The 25,593-nt window shown below is 42.3% G+C and overlaps 1 protein-coding gene across 1 annotated transcript in view; it reads left to right on the forward strand.

Annotated features, from left to right (window-relative positions):
• The window catches only part of KCNN3 (potassium calcium-activated channel subfamily N member 3), a 316,818-nt gene extending 292,609 nt beyond the window's left edge, over positions 1-24,209 (forward strand). The window contains exons 6-8 of the mRNA XM_056816328.1: positions 13,805-13,932; positions 14,300-14,369; positions 21,571-24,209. Of these exons, the coding sequence (XP_056672306.1) occupies positions 13,805-13,932; positions 14,300-14,369; positions 21,571-21,867 (495 nt within the window). The 3' untranslated portion in view covers positions 21,868-24,209. The remainder of the gene's footprint in view (positions 1-13,804; positions 13,933-14,299; positions 14,370-21,570) is intronic.
• The last annotated feature ends 1,384 nt before the right edge of the window (positions 24,210-25,593 follow it).

The raw sequence follows: 25,593 nt of genomic DNA on the forward strand, positions 1-25,593 counted from the left end.
GGAAATGGGCTTCCCCTTTCTCCAGAGCAATGGCACCAGAGACGTATTGTCCTCTACACTCTCCCACCTGGGGGAGACCACTTAATTTATCCCAGTCCCAAGAATTTTTAATTATAGATTTGAATAAGAGAAACTCTTACATAGGCAGGGCTCGATGTTAAAAATGTTGTACAAAAGCTTCAAGGAGGGTTAGGTAGCCCAGTGGATAAAGTCTTGGACCTTTGCCTTGGTTTCCTCATCTGTAAAATGCAATAGAAATAATAGTGCCAATCTTCCCAGGTTGTGGTGAAGATCAAATGAGGTAATAATTATAAAGTGCCCCTAGCACATAGTGAGTTTTACATTTGTTCAGTCATTCAGTCATGTCTGATTCTTCATGACCCCATTTAGGATTTTCTTGGCAAAGATACTAGAGGATACTAGAGTGGTTTGCCATTTCCTTCTCTAGCTCATTTTATAGATGAGGAAACTGAGGCAAACAGTTAAGTGCTTTACCCAGGGTCACACAGCTAGATTAGTATCTGAGGCTAGATTTGAACTCAGGTCTTCCAGAGTCCACGCCTTGGATTCTATCCACTGTGCCACCAAGTTGCCCTGAGCTTTATAGAAATGTTTGATTTTATTATTATTAATATACCAGGCAAAGAATTGAACCTAGATGACATTGCAGAGATCCCCTCCAGCTCTGAGATTCTATGACTCTGTTACATCAGCTTCAGATTCTTCCTGAATCCTAGGGTCTGTCTTTATTAATGCACAAATTGCTATAGCCAGCAACAAGTCTCGAAAGCCATCAGACCTTCCCATGCTAACTCTAATGTTCCCGTCATTTTTAGTCTCATAATTATAACTTATTCCTAACCTCTGGCTAGTATATAACATATATGCAAATGAGAAGTGGAGAGATTTTTGTCAAGAACTAGAAAAGGACCTGGATTGCCCCCAAAGGCTCAGTCCCAGAGACCTAGAACCTGAGAATTGGAAGGGACGTCGGTGGCTATGCAGCTAACCCACACACAAAAGACACGTTCTCTTTCATGAACCCAACAAGTAAGTGGTGGTCTAGCTTCAGCTGAAGATTTCCAAGAAAAAGGAATCCACCCATTTTCCTCTTTAACCTTCCTCCCTCCCACTTCCCAAGTCCTCTACCCCCTTTTCTCCATTTTGCAAAACTAGTCGCCCCCCCAAAACCAAGCCAAACCGAACCAGGTCTGCTCTTGTTCAGTTTCATGCTATCTACAAGGAATACGCTGTTCCTTAAGTATATTGTCCACAAAGAACTTTTATCCTTTCCATTTCATCCATTCTAGAAGACAAGGTAGGCTACATAGGCGACCCAATCACGTATGTGTGTCCAAAATAGAGTTGAGCCTTTCTAGCAACACTCATATTCCAGAGAGTAGTCACTGTCAATAGTATCTTCAAATCCCGAGAGCTATTTTCTGTATATTTAGGTGTGTGTGTACCCAAACACGTGCGTACAGGCATCTTTATAGACTGTATCTTGAACTCACGTAGAGCTCTGATTTATATGAAGCTGAAAGGTTTACAAAGTGCTCTCTTCCTTCTAACTCCTAAGGAAGAATCTCCTCTCTATCCTACCCAAAAAGTGGTCAGCTAGCCTCTCTTTGAAATCTGCCAGTGAAAGGCATCACTGATCCCATTGTAGAGATGAGAAAACCAAGGATCCAAAAATGGGAAGTGCCCAAGAGGCATGACCTGAAACCTTGTCTCCTTGATTTGTGGATATTGGCCCATTTTATGGATATTAACCCAACGCCAGTGAAGAAGATAAATCCCAGTGAAGTTGTCCTTTGTTCAAAAGTTGGGGAGGGGAGGGAGTCCTAAGTAGAGAGCTAGAATTTTAACCAAGATTTTCACACTCCCAATCCAGAGTCTGCCAGGAAAGCCTGGAGTTCTTTCACTCTTTGAAGACACCCTTAATCTCACCTTAAATCCAACCCCAAACCTGTTTAGTCCCCAAAACCAACCTTTGTTTTTCAAAAATAATTTCCCCTCCCTAAGGGACAACTAGGTGCCTCAGTGAATTGAGAGCCAGGTCCAGAGGTGGGAGGCCCTGAGTTCAAATTTGACCTCAGTCACTTCCTAGCTATGTGACCCTGGACAAGTCACTTAACCCCCATTGCCTTGCCCTTATCATTCTTCTGCCTTGGAACGATTACACAGTATCAATTCTAAGGTGGAAAGTAAGGGTTTTAATAATAATAATAATAATAATAATTTCCCCTAATCGGGAGTGTTTGGGTAACTGTTAACAACTGGTTCTCCAAATAAAAGCAATAACAAAAACTGAACATAACATACACCTTTATCTTCATCATTAACATTTTCTCCATCATGAGCCAATCAAAAAAACAACAAATTAAGCCTTGCTTTGTAACAATTAAATATTTTTTTAAATTTTTCTAGGGAGGAAGAACCCACTAACCTTCCAAGGCAACCCCTTCCTCTGGATCTCTCTAGTTATTTGTTCATATTAAGCCTAAATTTGTCTCTTTGCAACTTCCCACCCTGCCTCCTGTTTCTTCCCTCTAGAGCCAAAAAGAACAAATTTAATCCCTGTAAGACAGGGAATATAAGAGTATTATCCCCCTTTTACAGAGGGTGGGAACAGAAGGGAGTCCCAAGACCTCAACCAAGTCTAGATTATCCTTTGAAATCAAGAGTAGTTCTTTGGGCTTGGACTAGTCAACTATTTCCGTACATGAGATTATGGTGTCAGATGCCTGCTGAACCCTGCAGCTCCATCCTCTGCCAGAACACTGAGCTTTCTGGAATCTTCGTGGCTATACCTCCCCTCTGGCCTGGAGTTTCCATGACCCATCTTAACCTGGAAAGTGTTGAAGGCTTTTTTCCTTTTCCTTTATGTTCTTTCTTTATAAACAGCACACAATCCTAGAAGTGTTTTTAATGTTGTGTTTGTTTTAGGAAGTTGTTTCTAAGCCAGATCTTTCATCTCAGGTGGAACCCAGCATGTGTGATAATAATAATAACTCACATTTGTATAGTCTTTCCTTATATACCAGCCACTGTGATAAATGCTCTTTAATTATTATCTCATTTGATCGTCACAACAATTGTCTGCACTTATTACCTCCATTATACAGATGAGAAAATGAGGTTAAGTAACTTGGCTCAGATCAATTTGAATTCAGGTTTTCTTGACTTCAGACCCTGCTCTATCCACTACACTGCCTAGCAAGCATGTCAAAAGCCGCCCATTTGCCGAGTACATTGGGAAACTAAACTAGAGAGAGAAAAAAAAATCATGTCCCAGAAAGCTCAGAAATTGTTTTCTCCTTCCTATCAACGTTGTTATATAATGTCTCTCACCATCTCTCTCTACCAGTTCTTCTCAAATGATGAATGGACCCAAGTCAGAAATCAGAGTCCAAAGATGTAGAGATGTGTTAGGCAATATATTTGAGTTTGAACTAGAGTTCAGTTTTGAGTTTTATCTAGCATTGCACTAAATTAACCAGAGGAGCCATTAAAAAAGATAATCTTTCTCTTTGACCTTGACTCAATGTAATTTAAATGATTTTAAAACTTTCTAGTACTTTTATTGGTGGTTAATAATCTTTTGGGGGGAGAAATTTGAAATATAAAAATAACTATAATAGAATAACAAATAAAACAACTAATAAAATAAAAACAATAATGGCTAGAATAACTAATAAACAACAGAATAATAAGTCCTCATATTTATATATTAAACCATGTGGTATATAGTACCAGTATTATTATCCCCACTTTACAGACCCAGAAACAGAGTCACAGTGCTGACTATGATTTGTCCAAAGTTAAGTGTCAGTGGGTTTTGAATTCAAGTTCTTTCTGATAGTGTCTCTATGCAGTGATGGTGAACCTTTTAGAGACCAAGTGCCCCAACTGCAACCCTCACACCTCATGTGAGCCCCCCTCATACCCCAGACAGGGGACGGAGGGAGCACTCCCATTGGGCTGCTGGGCATAGGGGTGAATGATGAGAGAAATGTCCTCAGGCAGGAGTGGAGAGAAGGGAGCAGCCCCCTCTGGCACATGTGCCATAGGTTCACCAACATGGTTATAGAGTATCTTCTATGTGTAGAAGGATGTGAAAGAAATGGAAGAGTTTACAAGTTTAAGGAGAGCTTTTGTTGGTGGTTTATAGAGATCACTACTAGTGGTATGCCTGGGAATGAAGTCTCATTTCTTAAATGAGAAAGATTAACTTAGTATGATGCCCCCTGAATATGGAGTCAGAAAATATGGGGTGAATCTTGGCTCTGATATTTTGCATCCGTGTGACTTTATGTAAATAATTTCATCTCCCTAAGGCTCAGTTTCCTCATCTGTAAGAAGCGAGTGATGACACTTGCAGTATCAATCTCACCCTGTGTGAGGGTGAGAGTGGGAAGAGCAGTGATTTTTTAAAGACATTATAGAGTCAAAACTAAGGTGAAGCGTCTGGGGTTCTGGCATAGCCAGGGTGCCAAAATTGAGACTGCCTCTACAATACCATCTGGAGAGATGCTTCCTTCCCTTGGTAGCTGCACACATCCAGGGCCCCTCCCCAGCATCAGCCAGTCCTTCAGCATCGTAGAAGCCTAGCAGGGTTTGGGAGGTATTCTTTCTCTCCCTAGAGCCCACACTCTTGGGTAAGATTCCCCAGCCTAGCCGCCCTCCTAGTCCAGGCCCAAGAATTCTTGGTTGTAGTTCTAGCAATAGAAATATGTTCTTATTCATCCTTTCCCTTTTAATGAGTCAGCCCCTTCTTTCAGATCCTCTCCTTCCTTTAGTCATCTCTCCCTAAGGCTTGTAATTTTCTTTCTTTCTTTTTTTTTTAAATCTCTCATGGAATTCTCCCAGAAGTCAACTCTTTCCTGGCAGAAGGAGGCATATTCTAAATTGCCTCTCCTTTGCCTCTTCTCCCCACTCTCCCTCTCCCTGGATCCCCTCAGGAACATTCCTGGGTGGGAGGGTAGGTGGTGATTGGATCTCTTTGGCTCAGGCAGAGTTCATTTACAATTCAGAGGGACCTCCAGACCAGCAGGCATGGCGGTAAGCCTCCCTCCTGATGCTGGCACCAAAGCCCTGCCTCGCTTCTGTACCAGGACAAGTGTTAAGTCCTATATGGACTGTCTATACATTCCTCAGGTCAATTCAGCAAATTCTCATTAACTACCTAGTGTGTGCAGGGCATGGGGCACATAATAAACTCGGTATTCCTAAAGCTCTTTTGGAGTAACAAAAAGAGAACTGAGTCAAAAATGTCAAAATCCAGAATCCCTGTTCTATGGCTAACTAGTTATGTTGACTTTGGGGGAGACTGGAACCCACTTCTTGGGCTGGGTCCGACTCTTCTTTTTTTTTTTAAGCCCTTATCTTCCATCTTAGAATTGATACTGTATATTGGTTAAAGGCAGAGAAGCAGTAAGGGCTAAGTAATGGGGATTAAGCGACTTGTCCACGGTCATACAGCTAGGTAGTGTCTGAGGCCAGATTTGAACCCAGAATCTCTCAATCTCTGGGCATGGCTCTCAATCCACTGGGCCCCCAACTGCCTTTTATCCTACTCTTCTGGACCCCATTTGCAGTTTTCTTGGCAAAGATACTGGAGTATTTTGCCATCTCCTTCTCCAGCTCATTTTATAGATGAGGAAACTGAGGCTAGCAAGGTGCAGTGACTTGTCCAAGTTCACACAGCTAGTGAGTGGATTTGAACTCAGGAAGCTTGGGAAATGGAGGCCAACAGGGTGAAGTGACTTGCCCAGGTTCACATAGCTAATAAGTGTGTAAGACTGGATTTGAACTCAGGAAGATGAGTCTTCCTGACTCCAGCCTGGTGCTTTATCCACTGCTCCATCAAGCTGCCCAGACTTGAACTTAAATCTTCCTCTCTCTAAGACACACTCTCTATCCACCCCTCCATGCTGCTTCCAAAGGCACTTTGCCTGAGGAGGCCTCAGTTTCCCCCTCTGTAAAATGAGAGTCGTGGGAAATATACCAGATCCTTCCAGCTTTCAATTCTGTGTCCTAAGCGCCCCACTCCTTTCTTCTCTTTTCATCTCCACCTAACAAGAGAATCCCTTCCCCCTGCAGGATTCCACTGGGGCTTAAGCAAGATTGCCACATAATAGAGATGCTAATAATGGCCTCACTCTGGGTTCCAGCAGCAGGGCTCCCTGGAATGGCTCTTCAAAGGCCTTTCACAGCTGTTAGAGGAAATGAGACTCGCAGCCACGGGGTCCAGCATCCCCTTAATTTCCTCCCCAGCAGTTTATAGGTGCTGCGTAATGACAGAATGGCTGGTTCTCATTTCATGCAAGTTCCCAGGTACAGGTTTCAGGAGAACGAAGCAGAAAGCCCACGTGATGTGGGAGAGTGATTCTTATTGTTCTTGTTAATAATAGCTCCCATTTCTGAATGCTGGCGAGCTGGCAGAGCACTCTCTCCACAGCCACCCCGGTTGCTGTTATTCTCATTTTGCAGGTAAGGAAACTGAGGCTCAGAGAAACCGTGACTTGCCCAGGATTCCACGGCTAGTGAGCCTCAAAGCTGGAAGTCAGCTCTGCTGCGGCTGCTCTCCCTTTCCAAACACAGAAGTAGAGAATCCCAAGCTAAGAGGTCGCCCACGCCAATTCCCAGCTAGATGAGTTCTCTGTCTTACCCAACAAGTGGTCATCGAGGCTCACTTGGAAGTCTGCCACTGAGGAAGAAGCCACCAACATCCCGAGGCAGCCCCGCTCAGCCACTGGACAGCTCTAATTGTTAGTCAGTGTTTGCTTAGATCCAGCTTGAGACTTGCCTCCTATGGTTCTTCCTTCTGCCCTCTGCAGAACAAATTTAATCCTTCTTCCAGTTAACAGCCCTTCAAGACTGCTCCAACCGCCTTAATAACTTTTTACCCTTCGAAGTTTTTCTTCACGACAACTTGGTGAGGTCACAACAACAGTAACACAAATTGATTTAGAGGATAATTATTCATAGTAGTAGTAATAATAATATAGACTTCTCTTTGTGAGTTCAGATCCAATTTCAGACACATTCTAGTTGTGTGACCCTGGGCAAGTCACTTCACCCTCTTGGCCTCAGTTTCCTCAACTGTAAAATGCTCGAGAGAAGGAAATGGCAAACTACTCTAGTATCTTTGCTGAGAAAACCCCCAATGGGGTCACAGAGAGTCAGACGTGACTAAAAACAATTGAACAAAAATAGTATTATCTCTCAAGGAATCATGGCATATACAAAAGAGCAATGGGTTCAAAGTTAGAGGACTAAGGTTCAGATCCCACCTCTGCTATCTACCATCGTTGGACAAATCAGTCCAAACCCCTGGTTTTCCTCACCATCGAATGTAAAGATTAGACCAGATAATATCTTAGGTCCCTTCCACAACCCAGAAGTTTGCAAAATACTTAAGATAAATTCATTTATTTGAGGAAACAATAAGAATAATAATAGCTAGTATTTTGTGGAGCACTTTAAGGTTTGTAAAATTTCATTTGATCTCTACAAAAGCCCCAGGGGAGGTAAGGACTATAATTATTCCCATTTTACAAATAAGGAAACTGAGGCAGACAGTGATTTAAGTGACTTGTTCAGGATCACAACGCTGGTAAGTGTCTGAGACCAAATTTGAATTCAGGTCTCCCTGACTCTGGATCTAAAGTTCTACTGTGCCACCTAGCTGTGTACTAGGTAAGACAGTGCAATGTTTTATGGGTTTTTGTTTTTTTCCCTCATTTTATAGGCTCTAGATCAAGGATATAGATCATAGGATCCTAAATTTAAAGCTGAAACTGGCCTAACACATTAACTAATCCAACCCCTTCATTTTATGATGCACAGCCTGGATTAAGGGGTTTAAGCCATTTAAGCCAAGTTGATGCAATTAATAAGTAAGAGAGTTGGGGGACAGCTGTGTGGCTCAGTGGATTGAGAGCCAGGCCTAGAGGCAGGAGGTCCAGAGTTCCAATATGGCCTTAGCCTTCCTAGCTGTGTGACCCTGGGCAAGTCACTTAACACCCATTGCCTAGCCCTTACCACTCTTCTGCCTTGGAACCAATGCTTAGTATTGATTCTAAGACAGAAGGGAAGTATTTTTTTAAAGTCACCAAGAGCCCCCACCTTCGAAGATCTCACAGTGTAATGGGGAAGACAACATGCAAACAACTATGTACAAGTAAGAGATAGACAGTACCTACCTCGAAGGGTTGTTCTGAAATTCAGAAGAAATAAAGTGAATAAAGCACTTTGCAAACTTCAAAGTCAAGTAAATATCAGATATTCTATTAAGTATGCAAACTCGGATCTGAATTTGCTTCTTCTGACAGGGCCCTGTAGCCAGTATTCTTTCCACTGCCTCACACATTTTTCTTTGGGGAAAAAAATAAAAATACATCCTCATGTAAACTTTTTGGAATCAGACAAATCCAGAACTTAATAGTGGAGGCTCCCTTAGTTATTTGTCTCATTTTCCATACTAAGTAAGAAATAGAGTGACCAAGACTGAAGTCAGAAGTTCAAATCTGGTCTAGGAAAGAAAGAAGGAAGGAAGGAAGGAAGGAAGGAAGGAAGGAAGGAAGGAAGGAAGGAAGGAAGGAAGGAAGGAAGGAAGGAAGGAAGGAAGGAAGGAAGGAAGGAAGGAAGGAAGGAAGGAAGGAGGGAAGGAAGGAGGGAAGGAAGGAAGGAAGGAAGGAAGGAAGGAAGGAAGGAAGGAAGGAAGGAAGGAAGGAAGGAAGGAAGGAAGGAAGGAAGGAAGGAAGGAAGAAGGGAAGGAGGGAGGGAGGGAAGAAGAGAGGGAGGGAGGGAGGGAGGGAGGGAGGGAGGGAGGGAGGGAGGGAGGGAAGGCATGGAAAGTACAGAAACAAGCTGTTACGTCACACAGGTTCTAGCCTGGGATAAGGAGAATCAGAAGTCCTGGGTTCAGTCCCATCTCCCCCTTCCTTGCCATATGTTCTTAGCACTTCTCTCTGGTCCTCAGCTACTTCATTTATAAAAGTGTGATGGTGGGCTCAACCAGATGACCCTAGAGTCCCTTCTAGCTCTACCACCTGGTGATTCTATGAGAGGGTCCCTACCTGTTTGTTAGGTAAAGCCTTGAGGGTTTAAGACATTTTCATTCTTTCCTTTGAACTGAAGAGGAAAGCACTATTCAAAGCCCATGAAGTCCCAGATCTTGGCAGCCCTGGCTCCCTTGTCATCATTTCCCTTCTTGGTCCTCCATGTCCAGATTCATCTCTCCAGCCATGTCTTATGGCTCCGGCTTCCCAGAAGGACCCAAATACATTTTGGAAATGGAAATGCTATTTCTAAAAGCATCTCTCCAGCCCAGGCTTTTATGGAGTCTCCCAACCACCCTGAGAATAGAGGGATTTTATTTATTAGAAGAAGAGGAAACCTCACCTCTCCACTCAGCCCGAAGGAGGACTCCACTGACTGATGTGGAAGGAGGCCTCTGTCACATCTACTGCTGGCCTGGAAAAGCTCTCTGCAGTTAAAAGCCTATTTCTTCTTCTCTTGTAGATATCGATCCACTTAGCTTTGTGCTAGGCTGTTTGTGGACAATTAATTGCCAAGACAGCATCTAGCACTTTCCTTTAACATTACACTTTCTTAAACACATATTTGCACACATTCCCCTTATGTCCGAACCCATAAAAAATGCTACAACTCCTCTGATGGGATCTCTACAGTGCTGTGATTTCCACACAGGGCACTCGTGACCAATTACTGACCAATTCACTCTGTTCTCTCAGTCTGCCAGCAATAGACTGTGATCACCAAAGAACACTCAGATTCCTTCCAGCTGGATAGCATTTCCAAACTGTGCATTACCTGGATTTTTATAGAAATTGATAAAGCCAGGGACAGGTAGGTGGCTCAGCAGGAAGAGAGCCAGACCTAGAGATGGGAGGACCTGGATTCAAATCTGACCTCAGACACTTCCTAGCTGTGTGACCCTGGACAAGTCACTTAACCCCATTTGCCTCAATTTCCCATGAGCTGGAGAAGAAGATAGCAAACCATTCCAATACCTCTGCCAAGAAATACCCACAGAGGTCACAAAGAATCAGACACAACTAAAACAACCAAACCATAACAATACGTGAGAGGGTTGGAGGAAATTATTTCAGAAGTCCCTTCTAGCCCTAACTCCTGTGATCCTGTAATGTTTATCTGTAAAACAAATGGGTTGGATAGATGGTCTCTGGAGTCCCTTCACGCTATCACATGCAATGATACTATAATGAGATTAGTTTCCAAAAGAGGGTAAGCTAACTAAATTAAATGAGTGTTTGCATCCACTCTGGTAGAATGCTTTGCAGTTTACAACAACTTAGTGAGCTGAATAATGTGAGTATTATTTCCCTACTTAACAGATCACTGTTACTTGGCTCTATTCAGTTTGTAGTAAATGTTATGGTTGGTACTCAACTCTAGACCTCCTATTCCCAAGCCTAATGTTCTTCTCATCCCATCAAGCAAAGCAATGCTTTGCCCAAATATTTTCTTTTGTTAAGGAACCAAGAACCCAAGAAATCTGAAAATGGCATGTACTCACATTAGGTGCCTCCTCCAATAAGAGCTACCATTTATAGAGTGCTTTCAAGTTTGCAAAGTCTCTTAACTTGCCTTCTCTCACAGCCAAATATAATAATATTAGTTCATGATGATTACATTACCTACAATAATATGGCAAGGATTGTTATCTCCATTTGACCCAAAGAATTTAAATATCTTGTCTTTGGTCATGCAGCCAGTATTTTCAGGGGAAGGACTTGAACCCAGGTCTTCATAAATCCAGTGCTATCCACTAATTCTCATTACTTCTACCCACCCAAGTGTGATGGTAGGTAATAATGGCATATGATTCAAAGGAGAGGGATTCACTATTCCTATCTTTTCCTCTTCTGGACTCTACCAGCCATCCCTTCCCTGGAGGAGAACAAATCCAACCACCCCTGCCTCCCCTTCCTATACTCTTATTTTCTTAAACCCTTATTTTCCGTCTTAGTAACAACTCTTAAGAGAGAAGAGCAAGAGCTAAGCAATAGGGGTTTAAGTGACTTGCCCAGGGTCACATGGCTAGGAAGTGACTGAGGCTAGATTTGAACCCATTGTGTCACTTAGAAGCTCCCACCCCACCCCCCAATTAGATATCCTCAGAAGCTCATTGCTATCATCTTCTACCCATCATCATCTAATTCTATGTCAGCAAACAAGTCAACCAAATCAATCAGTAAGCATTTATTAAGTACCTATTGTGAGCCTATCAGTGTGTCAGGTGCTGGAGATATGGGCAAAACAAGATGTGCCAGAGGTATATGGTCAAGTCATTCAATGCCACTCTCCTAGTGGACTTTTATGGAACAAGAAAGCAATATTTAAATCAGTTAGGTGTTTCCAAGAATTATCTATTTAAAAAAAAAAAACACATTTCAGAGGCATCTCTCTCTCTCTCTCTCTCTCTCTCTCTCTCTCTCTCTTTTTCTCTCTCTCTCCCTCCCTCCCTCTCTCTCTCTCTCTCTCTGCCTCTCTCTCCCCCCTCTCCCTTTCTCCCTCTCTGTCTCTATCTCTGTCTCTGTCTCTCTCCCTCTCTTTGGTTTTTTCACTCTTTCACTACACATACACAGAACATCATGATACAGTGGGAAGTATACTGGTTTTGGAATCAGTGGCCATAGTTGAAAACTGACTCAGCTCTTTACTACTTGTATAACTCCAGAAAAGTCGCTTGACCTCTGAGACTCATTTTTTCATCCTTTAAATGAGAAGGATGGAGTAGGCATCCTGTGATGTCTCTTCCAGCTCTAGATTTATGATCTTGTCAAGTTAACCTGCAAAAATGCTTTAGGACCTTTTCCATACTGTCCAGTGCTTGCTTCTCTGGCAAGTCTTAATCTCCTGACATCCCAGTTCTCAGAAAGACCACAGTGCTTTGCTCTCTCTAGGTGACAGTTACTGTTCAGAGCATTTTGATGTCCATTCTCTTATTTCCTTTTTAATGACAGCCATCTGTGATGGACATTCTCAAGATTGTGATCCCAGCTTTATCAATGAGGAAGCTGAGGTTCAGAGACATGAAAAGATTTGTCTATGGTCACACAGCTTGTAAATAAGGAAGCTGGAACTTGAACCTGTCTTTTGGTTGAATTCCTGCATTCTTCCCATGATACCAACAGGACATAATAAAAAGGGCCCTGGGCTTGAAGTTTCTAGACCTGGGTTCAAATCTTGCCTCAGTTACTATCTGTGTGACTGTGGCAAATCTCAACTTCTGTGAACTTCAGTTTCTTTATCTACAAAATAGGGATAATAATAACCACACTTCTTACCTCACAGGATTGTTATGAAGAATATACTTTGGGAGACTTAAGGCTCTCTATAAATGGAAATTTCCAGATCACCTCTGATAACTGTCCAGCTTTCCCTAGACCTGCCCTAATTCCTGCTATGCCCTAAACCTATGGGCATGTGGGCCTGAGCCAATTTGCATGGTTGATATAAATGGTAATGCTTAATCAAGAATCTATTTAGCTTGTGTTTAATAAGAAATGTTTCCCCTTGCTCTTGTTACTAATTACTGAAGATGTCTCTGTGTGAATGAAAACTTTGTCCCTTGCCATCTGGATACTGTTGATATGTCTCAGTTCAGTCATGAACCGGGTGATATCAGTGGTTTCCATGTCAACAGATTACAGTGTCTTATGTAGAAATGTGCGACTGTATTGCACCAAGAAGAAGCCAGCCTCTGAAGGGGAAAGCTCTAGCTTCATGCTGAAAAATCCTAGCTGATTTTCAGTAATCGTTTTGGAAATATTTCAGTTTTATTCCAATTATATCTTCATGGAAAACTGTAGCTTCAATGTTTAGGGTCATTTGGGAATGGGACAATTGGTTTGTTGATAGCTCCATTTTCAATCCATGGGGAAGACTTTCCCCTAAAGAGGATACATTAACATCTCCAGCCAATGGAAAGCAGTTTATTCTCTAAATCATGGAGATTTACCATGTATACTCAATAGGTGGGTAACTCAGAACTCTGTGGGACCTAATAGCCATGGCATTGATGTATAACCATATGGGGGGGGGTGGAATATGGCCTAAAGGCTTCAAGGTTTATATAATGAATCCTGGCTAAGTATAGTAACAGCATCTAGAGCCTAAAGAAGAGTCACTGGGACAATTTCTTAAGAGACAAACACAAAACCCCAATAGAGGTGGCATAGGAGATAGAATGCTGGGCTCAGAATCAGGAAGACTCATTTTCATGAGTTCAAATTCAACTTCAGACACTTATTAGCTGTGTGATCTGGGTAAATCACTCAACCCCATTTGCCTCCATTTCCTCATCCATCAAATGAGCTGGAGGAGGAAATGCTAAATTGCTCTAGTATCTTTGTCAAGAAAATCCTAAATGGAGTCACAGAATCATACTGACAAAAAAAATGACTGAACATGCATACATATAGTGAAAAAAGCACAAAAAAGATAAGGAAGACCCAGATTCAAATCCTAGCTCTGCCACCTACTGCATATATAATCCTGGACATGTCACATGACCTGACTCAACCTCAGTTTTCTAATGTGTAAAATCAGGGAATTGGACTATATAATTAAGCCCTTTGAGTGCTAAAGCTAAATCTGTGACTCATGAACGTCAAATTACTATGATCTCATCCTGAAGACCAAAATTGACCAAAACAGCTAGCGTGCGACTAAAATACATGAAATGCATCTTACTACAAACTCAAGGAACTTGAGCTGATCCCAGCTGTCTGCTTTTCTTTTGTAGATAAAGAATGCTGCAGCAAATGTCCTTCGAGAAACGTGGCTTATCTATAAACACACCAAACTGCTCAAAAAGATTGACCACGCCAAAGTCCGGAAACACCAGAGAAAGTTCCTCCAAGCTATCCACCAGTAAGTAGAGAAGGGAGAAGGCTGTGACAGTGTCCACTTCAGACCTGCTGCTATTCTCCTTGGTAGACCCAAAGAGAGGGAGGGAGTGGGGAGACAGACAGACAGACAGAGAGGAGAGAGAGAGAGAGAGAGAGAGAGAGAGAGAGAGAGAGAGAGAGAGAGAGAGAGAGAGAGAGAGAGAGAGAGACTTGTCCTTTCCTTAGACCCTACCATATCTATCACTTAGGCAATGTTCCCATTAAACATAGTAAGTTCCAACAACAGAGAGAGTAATTTGGTTAAGAAACTGAAGCCAAAGGATCTAGTTGAGCTCTTAACACCTTAGCATGAAGACTAAGATGAGATTGTTGCCATCTTTCTCCCACAGGCTGAGAAGCGTAAAGATGGAACAGAGAAAGCTGAGTGATCAAGCCAACACCCTGGTAGACCTTTCCAAGGTGAGTGGGTAAAGCTGAAGCCACTCTCAAGAGACTTCAGATTCTTGCATTTAGATTGTTTGTTTTAAGTGTGGCCAGGAATACCTGAATTAGATTATCTCCCATAAAACCTTTCTCTAGAAAGCCAGAGAGTAATTCCTACCAGAATTACACACACACACACACACACACACACACATGCACACACCAAAAACTCCCCAAAGCATAGCCTTAAGATTCAAATTCTAGATATTTGAAATCTACTATAATTATTGTTGTGCTCAAAAGTTTGGTGTTTATTCCTAAGGTAAAAAATTGTTTCAGATTACTAGGTCAAACTGAAAAAGAAAACAGTCCCATTAGGGTTCTGAATTGCCAGACAAGATTAACATGCCAAGTGAGAGCTACAGTTTCAAGAGTACTAACTCTAGAAATTATGATAAATCTTAACCTTATATCAGAGAGACCTTATATCAGAGTGGTGGCAGTGTCAGAAGAGAGAAGGGGACATTCAAGAGATGTCACAAGATGAAATAGACAAGTCTTGGTAATAGATTAGATGTAGGGGAAGAGAGATGTGGTGAAGAATCTAAGATGATTCCTAGGTTGAACGCCTGAGAGACTAGGAGAATGGTGGTGCCCTCTTCTGTAACAGGAAAGGTAGGGGGGAACTAGAGTTTAGGGGGAAAGATAATGGGTTCCATTCTGGACACATTGAGCTTAATATGTCTACTGGACCTCAGTCTGGGATGTCTGAAAGGCAATTGGAGATATGAGATTGGAGGCAGAGAGACTGCGTCAGGATAAGTAGATCTGAGAATCATCAGCATAGTAATTAAATCTGTGAGAGCTGAAGTGAGACTTGACTCCAAGGCTGGCCCTTTATCCACTACAACATGCTGCCTCTCTATTGCTATAAACAGCATGACTGGTTTAAAGACATTTAACTTGTAGCCGAATTCAGTAATCCCTTCTCAATTGTCAAAATTCCCCATTTTTCCCTTTGGAAATATGGGATAGGGGCCCACTTCTAGAGCCACAGCATCCAGAGGAGCCTGACCAGGATGTTGATGGACTCCAGACCAGGTCTGCTTAAGGTTCACAGAAGTTAATGTCAGGGAAAAGTAAAGTATATGGAGATTTATAAACTAGAGAAGAGGGAGGAGAGGAATGGCATTAGCAATGCCCTCTGATATTTAAAGAGCTGTTATAAGAAGAAAAAGTCAAAGACTTAGGCATTCTGTTCAGGTCCAGAGAGCAAAACTAGGACCAGCTGGGGGAAGCAACAAGTAGACAAATATTTACTCACTAGAAAGAATAACCTTCCTAAACACCAAAGCTGCCCAACAATAGAATGAGCTGCCCTGTTCCCTGTCCCTAAAGTTCTTCAAAAAAGGCCTAGATGATCCCTCATTGGAGATGTTATAAAAGGAATACAAATACATTGTCCAGGTAGAGGCAACCTGGATAACCCTGACTTCCCTCCCCTAATGCTGAGATTCTAAGATTCTGTGGTTTGATTACTTTGACTATGGTGGAGAAGGAGGGGCTAGGTGTGGAGATGAAGGGAGAGAGAATACAAGGTCCAAGACAGTGTCCAACAAGAGAGCTCTTCTTTTAGAACAATTGAATTACTTACTGTTATGATTTGGACATTTCTCAACACCATTCCGGGCAGCCAGAGGAGTGCTGGCCCTAGAGTCAGAAAGACCTGAATTCTAATCCATCCTTGGGCACTTACTAGCTACGTGACCCTGGACAAGTCAATTCACCCTGTTTGCCTCAGTTTCCTCATCTGGAAAAGTAAATGGCAAATCACTCTAGGATCTTTGTCAAGAAAACCCCAAATGGGGTCATAAAGGGTCAGCCAAGACCTGGACAGAAACACCTGGACAACACAACTGGGTCATTACAATGTTACACTAAAGCATTCTTTTGAGCACTTTTCTGGGAAGCAAATTAATAAGCTTAAGAAATGCACTTCTCAAAATCCCTAAAGTTAAGGCATGAAAGGTCATTGTTACCAGCAGCAGTGTGCACATTGGTAATCATGGAGCGTAGGTGCCGGGTGAAGAAAAGGGCCTCCCCCTCATCAAGTTCTCTTCATTGCCACTTGATCGAAATCATATATAAAGCACAAAGCCCAGGGCCAGCCTTGTAGAACACGCGGGTAGACATTCATTATCATAATGGAACACACTTCCTTGGTGAGCCCAAAGAGAAAAGCAACTCCCTCACACAAATTAAGCCCCATTGAGAATGTGGTACAATCAGTGGAAATTATTGGTTATTTGGCCATCCACAGGCACCGAGTACAATGAAAGGATTGTGTCAAAGAAAGGATTCCCTAACCTGATGTGGAAATTACAATCAAGTGGCTAAGTGGGTTGGCCCAGTTTGGAACAAGCATATAGAGACTGTCATTACTCTTAGAACATTTGGAAGGAACGTGGGGTTTGCAAGAGGTTTTTAGAAGTCCATCAAGGGAAAAGCTATTGCTGGGGGTGGGGTGGGGAGGGCAGAGGAGAGAGGAGTGGAGGGTAGAGGGAGAAAAGTACATTTAGTGTCACCAGCTAAGGGTTGCTCCTGTGAAGGAGGGGTGTTTCCCACCTCACCTCACACCAAGCACAACATATGTCCAGCACAGGCAACATGGCAGTGCCAAGCAGGAAACATGTTCCCATACTAATTTAAGCCAGGTAACGTGTATTCTGCTGCCCCCGGTGCATCTCCCAGAGACAGAAGCCAACAGAGAGCAGGATGTGGGAAGCCAAAATATCAGGTGCAACAGAAAGTCTCATTTAGCCCTCCTGGAGCCTGGAGTGGAGCATTTGAAGAGCAGATTGCTGGAAGGGCAGGAAAGCATTCTAGGAAAATGACCTTCATGGTGGCCTGCTGTAAAGGGGGAAGAAGAAGTAGGTACTGGCAGTCTCCTAGCAGATTCCATATTGGGCCGTGTTTCCCCTGGAATCCTGTCACCAGGCAACGAAGGAGAAAGAGGATAGCATAGTTATCGCCTCTGTGTGTGTGTGTGTGTGTGTGTGTGTGTGTGTATTTCTTCACTCTCCATTTATCTTTTTTCCCCTTTGGTTCCTTGGAAAGGAAGAACCTGTTGAAATGTGGTTGGAGGATGGGGTGGGGTGGGGGTGGGGGGTTAAAAACTGCAGGATCCAAAATGTTCTGAGTACTTTTTATAGCCGCCTCATAAACAGGCCTCCCCTTCTGTTCAATGAAGTGGGCGAGGTTTGTGCGCATGTCCCTGAAAGGTGCTCTGGGAAAAATGATCCTTGAAGGAACGACTGTCACTCCATCATCATCTTTTGACACAGTCATTGTGTCTGCCTGATCTGGCAGCCAAAAAGAAGTGACCTTGCTTTTCTTAGGTTACATTAACAGAGGTAGAGCCTATGGTACCCAGAAGCAACAGGTCCGCTGTCCTTGGTCCTGCTGAGATATCCTAGGATCCTAGATTGAGAGCTGAATGTAAGACTCTAGAGGTCCCCTAGAGTAGTGATGGAGAATCTTTTAGAGACAGAGTGTCAGAGGGGGCAGCTGGGTGGCTCAGTGGATTGAGAGCCAGACGCAGAGACCGGAGGTCTTGAATTCAAATCTGACCTCAGACACTTTCTAGCTGTGTGACTCTGGGCAAATCACTTAACCCCCATTGTCTAGCCCTTACCACTCTTCTGCCTTGGAGCCAATACACAGTATTGACTCCAAGATGGAAGGTAACAGTTCTTTTTTTTTTTAAGTGGCAGGCTCCGCCCCCCTATTTCACTCCCCAGACTGAGTGCCATGCCAACCTCCCACCCAGACACCATGTGCCATGCCCCTCCTCACCACCATGTGCCAGATGCACCCTGCCCCCCCTTACCCCACATAGAGAAGGAAAAAAGCACTCCCATTGGGCTGCTGGGTGGAGAGGCAGGTGAAGTGAGGAATGTCCTCAATGAGTATAGAGAGGGGGAGGGGAGAGTCACTCTACTCCCCTCCAGCTCTGCCACCTGTGAGCTGCCCACCTTACCCCCTGTGTGCTTCCATTGGGCTGTTGGGAAGAAGGATGAGTGGTGTGAAAAAATGTCATCAGGCATGGTAGAGAGGGGGAGGGCAGCAGCTCTGTCCGAGTCCTTGAGCAATACACATGCCCACAGAGAGCCTTTTGTGTGCCATTTTCAGCACCTGTGCCATAGGTTTGCCATCACTGCCCTAGACTAATGCATTCATTTTACAGAGGAGGAAACTAAGACCTTAAGAGGTGAAGCAACTTCCCCAGGTAATAAGTGGCCTCTAGGGGCAGAATTCAAACTCAGGTCCTTAGGATTCTTTCCACTGTACCACACTGTCTCTTGCATCTGGAAATGTTCTGTTTTGAGCCCCACATTTTAGGAAGGAGGAACTGGAGTGAACTCAAAGGAGGAGAGTGACCAGTATGGGTGAGGGGTTTTGGAAACGATGCCACAGGAGAATAAAGAAGCTAAAAGAACTTGGCAAAGAGGAAACTTTTATGAGTGGTGATAGGAAGGATATCAGAGCTATTTGTAGAAGAGGTATTAGACTTGCCATGTTTGGCACCAGCAGGTTGAACTAGGAGTAGCAAATAAAGGATATTGAGTGGCTGATTTCTACTCTAAGGAAAAATTCCTAAACCAGTAGTGTGAAACTCAAAGAGAAAAGAGGGACCACTAAACCATACACAAGGATCTGTGGCAGCCACAACCTGACTTGGAAAACAACATATTGATATTCTCTGTGTTCTGTTGTATTTTTATATTTTTTTAAAAATATTTTCCAATTATATTATAAAAGAAACTCTTACCTTCCATCTTAGAGTCAATACTGTGAATTGGTTCCAAGGCAGAAGAGTGATAAGGGCTTGGTAATATGACTTGTCCAGAGTAAATGACTTGCCCAGAGTCACATAGACCGGAAGTGTCTGCTGCCACATTTGAACCCAGGATCTCCTGTCTCTGGTCCTGGATCTCAATCTACTGAGCTACCTAACTGCTCCCTCTAGTTACATTTTAATTTGGTTCTGGCTCACTCAGGAGTGTTGTCATAGCAATGTGGCCCTTTAGTTATGTGTATGGCATCTATCTCCTATACTAGTAGAACTATTAAAAAGTAGAATTGACTGCTTTAAGAAGTAGGGGGATTCCCCACCCCTAAAGGTTTCAAAAAGAGTGAATATTTTGCAGAGATTTTTTTATTTCTTACATTTAGAGCTGGAAAGGATCCTTAGAAGGGTATCTAATTCAATCCCCCTTCAGTTTATAGTTAAGGAAACTGGATCCCAAAAAAGATTAAGAGACTTACCCAAGGTCATACAAGTAGTAAGTGGCAATACTTTTTTCCATCATACTCCATTGAGGGCTGGATTCAATTATTTCTGAGGTCCTTCCTAGCTCTGAGATTTTGTAATTTTTTGATACAAATTTTGAGGACAAGCACTACATAAACTGTACTTTTACTTAGCAAAATCATGGTCTCCCCAGATACTCAGATAATGGAGGCAGGGCTACATTCTTTGTCAGTAGAGGATTTGGTTGAATGTATGCAATAAATCCCATACTTTGGCAGAGAGTCACTTTGGTAGGCATTCTTGCATTTTCTCTCTCCTTTCCCCCCAAAACTAGTCCCTTAGCTCTCTCTTTTGGCTCCCTCACCACCACTGCTACAATTTTTCCTCTTAATTTATTTTCTATTTCCTTTGCTTCCAATGCCATCTGTTATTTCTGCTTCCTCCCACCCCTTTTAAGAGTGATCACTTTTCCTATTCTAATGGGACTTGATGGAAAGATCCTTTCAGACCTATTTTGTTGACAAATTCATTAAAAGAAATTTTGACTAAAAGAGATAAAAGGGGGGGAGAGAGGGACTTAACATGTACAAAAATATTTATAACTGCACTTTTCTCATGGCCAAGAATTGGAAATTAAAGAAATGTCCATCATTTAGGGAATGGCTGAACAAATTATAGTATATGATGGTAATGAAATATTATTGTGCTGTAAGAAATGATAAACAAAATTATTTCAGAAGATTTACATGAACCAAATGCAAAGTGAAATAAGCAGAACCAGGAAAACATTGTACACAGTAACAGCAATGTTGTGGAATGATCAACCATGACAGACTTAGTCACTATTCACAATATAATGACCCAGGTCAGTTCTGAAGGACTTATGACAAAGAATGCTATCCACCTCCAGAGAAAGAGCTGTTGGAGTTGGAATGCCGATGAAAGTATGCAATTTTTCACTTGTTTATTTGAGATTGTGTTTTGGGGTTTTTGGTTTTATATGATTACTTATAAAAATGAACAACATGGAAATATGTCTTGCATGATAATACATGTATAATCCAAATTGAATCTCCTGCTGGCGGGGGTGAGGGAGAAGGAGAGAGGGAGATAAATTCAATCATATAACTTAGGAAAACTTGTGTGGAAATTTGTTATTACCTGTAAGTAATAAAAGAAAAACACTTTTGGCTAGAAAAATCATAGGTGATAAATAGGCTCTTTGCCCATCAGTCAAAAACTCTTATCCAGGTCCAAGGAAATGATCTTGTTTTTCCTTGGCAGCATGTGGTTTCAATTCCCTAAATGACTCTAGCCTCAATACTTGGAAAGTTTGATGAATAGTATTGAGACTGTCTGGGAGGCAATCTATGGGAGGCACCTTTTCAAGGCTCCATTTCTGTTTTAAAATATTTTGTTTTCCTAATTACGTGTAATAACAATTTTCAACATACATTTTCTGAAATTATAAGATCCAAATTATCTCCTTCCCACCATTCCAGAGGTGGTAAGCAATTCGATCTGGGTTATACATGTATTATCATGAAGACATACTTCCATATTGGTCATTGGTGTAAAAGAATAAAACCAAAACCACAAAATAAAAACTCAAATAAAATTAAGTGAAAAATAGTCTGTTTTGATTCTGCATCCCGACTCCCAACAACTCTTTCTCTGGAAGTGGGTAGCATTCTTCATCATAAGAAGGCTTCATTTCTTCAGGAAGATAAGATCATCAATTTAGAGCTGGAAAGGTCCTTAAAAGCCATCAAATCCAACCTTTAAGCTTTTTCTTGGTCTGAAAGAACCATGATAATTTCTACTCCTTATTACAAGTTTTCCTTCTCTAAACTGGTTGTGGTTGGTCCTCCCCTGCTTTTGTTCCCATGATAACCTGGTCCATCTTCTTTTTTTCCCCCACAGATGCAAAATGTCATGTATGACTTAATCACAGAGCTGAACGACCGGAGTGAGGACTTGGAAAAACAAATTGGCAGTCTGGAGTCTAAACTAGAACAACTCACTGCCAGCTTCAATTCCCTCCCCTTGCTCATTGCGGACACCCTGCGTCAGCAGCAGCAACAGCTCCTCTCAGCCGTCATCGAGGCTCGGGGAGTGAGCGTGGCAGTGGGGACCCCACACACACCACTCTCTGACAGCCCTATTGGGGTCAGCTCCACTTCTTTTCCCACCCCTTACACAAGCTCAAGCAGCTGCTAAATAAAACTCCCCACACAGGAAGAATTGCCGACAGGTCTTAAGATGCAAGTCAACTTTCTCCTGGTCTTTCTGTCATCACAGGAACATTCAGGCTGAGTGGACATAAAGAATTAGATTGAACTAATTAGCAAACTCATGTTCATTCAGAGTGCTTGGTTCCATATGCCTCGAAATCAGAAATCGAATCTCTGTTTAGGTGCCTATGTATGGAAGAGGAAAAGAGAGATGAAAGGAAGTCAAACAGTTGACAGGGCCTTTGTTGCAGTGTTTGATGGAGAACAAAATCCATGCTCAATCTCAGGTCTTCAATTGTCATGAGGGTGGGGAGAATAAATAGAGGGAGAGTAAAAGAAGGGAGAGAGGAGAGGAGAGGAGAGGAGAGAGAGAGAGAGAGAGAGAGAGAGAGAGAGAGAGAGAGAGAGAGAGAGAGAGAGGAGAGAGAGAGAGAGAGAGAGAGAGAGAGAGAGAGAGAGAGAGAGAGAGAGAGAGAGAGAGAGAGAGAGAGAGAGAGAGAGAGAGAGAGAGAGAGAGTCAATGGAGAAGCAATCAGAGCAAAATATTCCATTCCACTGAATATCAGCCTTGTTTTCAACTGTTTTCAACTAAGGGCCTCATCTACTACTTTGCTCTATTCCTTTTCTTTAATCTAAAAAGGTCCCAGTAGATGACAAAGGTAGAATAAAGAAGTTCACCATTTGCCAAAACAGAGATATAGACACAGGGCATCAAAGCTCTTATTCCTTACATAAGTCATCAAATCCAGTGCATGGTAAATGAAGTCATGTAAGACAGATTTTTCCAATCTGATATCAACAACTATTTCTAAAATCAACTATTCAATTCCTGCCCATGTGCCCCTAAATCCAAGCCATTCTTTTTCCACTAGTGATGGATCCTGTTCGGGCATCACTTTTCATCAACTATTCTTTCTTTGTGGGCATAGGTCCCCTCCAAACCTTACAGGTTGCTTTTGCCATAGGTATGTACAGTGCCTGTTATGAGTTGAGTGCCAACTCAAAAATATTGGCTTTCTGGAGCTAAAAGTAGTGTTCTGAAAATAGCTGCTTTGGTAGAGTTTTATTCTGCTATCCAAACAATCTGAGATTCATTTGGCATTATATGATGTTGAGTACATCACAGATATTTATGGTATCCTGGCTCAACTTGAGTTTCGGATGGGACGGTAAAAGGCTTCCTTATCTCAGCTTCTGTGACACTGGCAGCATTTTGATAAGAGGTGCCTGCAGTAGCTCATAAGTGAAGTAAGGATCATCATAAAATGATAGCTTTGGGGAAAAGAAGATGATTGAAGAAGGAAGCGGTTTGCCAAAAAAACTAAGTGAGGATAGAATAATGTAGATCAATGAATACCTATTTCTGCTGCCACTTATTAATCTTGGTACATAATCTTGTGTCTCATACAACTGAATACTTTTAAAGGAGACTTTAGAACTGCCAGAAAAACCCACAAACCTTGATCAAGTCCAAGTTTAGGGCCAGCTACTGACCCAAATGGTGATGCCATTCCTAAAACCTTTTACATCACCCTAATATAACTGCTTCAGATTACCCCAGATGAAAATAATATTTGCTGCTTCAGTTCTGAGGTGGATTTTTCTCATTACTATATGGTATTCTTCATCTGTTTAAATTCAAACCAAAGAATACTGTCCCTCAGTGGCTAGCAGTTCTGCTGGCTTCTGATAAATTGTTACCACTCTGAGGTAAGTTATGGAATGCATCTGGCTACAGAAATTTGCTTCAGTCTATTTTGGTCACCCTGGGCATGGCCTTCTAAAGTCTTTTAAGGATGTGTTCAGTTGATATAGGTGGAAATCTATAGTCCAGGGCAACTTTTTGAGGAAGCCCCAATGTGCAACCTGATCTCTTCCTCTGACTCTCCAAGAGTCTTTCCTGATTTCCTCCTGTTCATCTTCATGATTTGTTTCAGCATTTTCTCTTAGTTGATTTACATGCCACAGATACCAAACTTAGTGCTGGATTTTTTTCTTCATTTTTTGCCACTATCATTTGTACCAGGAAATGCAGGATGGCATAGTAGATAAGGCGCTGGATTTGGAGTAAGGAAGGCTTGGGTTCAAGCCCCACCTCTGACACTAGCTGTCATATAATTTCTTTGCTCCTCAGGCAACACCCTAAATCTATAAAACTACAGTTAGCTTGCCAGTAGGGTCTAAGAAGGGAGTTTCCATACCAAGAAAATCATAGGTCCCTGATGTATCTCATGCATCTATTTCTTTGATGTTCCTAGAGCAATGTTTGTTACTATTTTCAATGAAAATTCAGCAGAACATAAAAATGGCTGTTTAAACAGATGAAATCATCATGGAGTTACTTTGTGATTTTCATCATATTTCACAAAGCAGTGGCTGGCTGATAAATATACTGGAAATCTATATGGACTACAAAACCATAATCCTCAGCTACTGTGTCTCAATTTAACTTTTTCATTGTTAACACAAGCCCCCATCATGTCTGGGAGTCTGGGTGTACAAGGATCCAGTTTCATATTGATTTCAAATGTTGCATGTCAAATTCTTCTATTCCTCCTTCACCTCCCCTCAAAAATAATTATACACAGACCATCACTTCTCAGTCAGTCTGTGCATAATTGTTCATTCCTTACATGACCAGTCAAAACCAGTGAGAGATCTGTGCAGGCACTGATGACAACACATTTGCAACACTTTCTAGTTCATGGGGTGATCTGAGTTGCTTTCAGCACTAGTAGCCATGGGTGCTCTGGAAACACAAGGGCACCTGAAGCATAAATTGGGCCTCTTGGTAGTACAATAGAGAAGCATGATTTTTCATCCTTGCCAAGTGAAGGCTCTTCAGAAGATGAGTGTTCTGATCTGCATACTGATACTGTCCTGGTCCAATTGAAAGATTGCTTCTGTAGGCTAACGTTGAAGATGTCTGTTGGGAAATTGCACATTCTCATACAAGTACAGACAAGTCTTGATCATTTAGGTACTGATAATTTAGGCTGCAGATCATTTAGCCTTTTTGTTTCTCTTTTTCCCAGAGCCCATTTTCTGGTGTTCCGCTGCTCCTTAGCAACCCCTTCATGTCTAGGATATTGGGAATAGGAGAAGAGGTGACTTCCAAACTTTTCTGCTTCCCTCCTTGTTCCAAGGTTTTGTGAGTGAAAGAGGGTTGAATTGCCCCCTCAAAATTGGCTATACTTGAAAAACACTAAGTCACTCTAGCACTGGGTAATAAGACTCAAATTCAGGCTTATCCTGCATGGCTTCCCCAGTGGTGGAGTTCTCTAATCTTTCTGATAACTCAGTGACAAATCCAATAATGCTGCTTTCCTCTAGACCTTTTAGCCACCAGTAGGGCAGACACAGAAATCCCACAATGGATTGCTTAAGCCATATTATGTACTGTAAAGTCAGGGGTGTACTGTGATACCTTAGGTCCACTCATCTCAGTGGAATTTCAGGACATAGCTCCAATTGGTAGCCCAAACCAGACCGGGGCCCTCTCTTCCTTAGGTCAAAGTTCAGAAGGAAACTGGTACCTTTGTCTTAAAGATACCATCTTTTGTTCTCTACCTATCCATCTTCATAAATATCCTCTCACTTGTTCTTGTGGTCCTCATGACATGCTAACTTCATAATGTCACACATCCATAGGGATGCAGTGCAGTCTAGTGTTACAGCAAGAGCAGCTGCATCTAAGAACACCAGTCACTCT

This window comes from Monodelphis domestica, chromosome 2 (assembly GCF_027887165.1).
Source record: "Monodelphis domestica isolate mMonDom1 chromosome 2, mMonDom1.pri, whole genome shotgun sequence".
NCBI classification, from domain to species: domain Eukaryota; kingdom Metazoa; phylum Chordata; class Mammalia; order Didelphimorphia; family Didelphidae; genus Monodelphis; species Monodelphis domestica.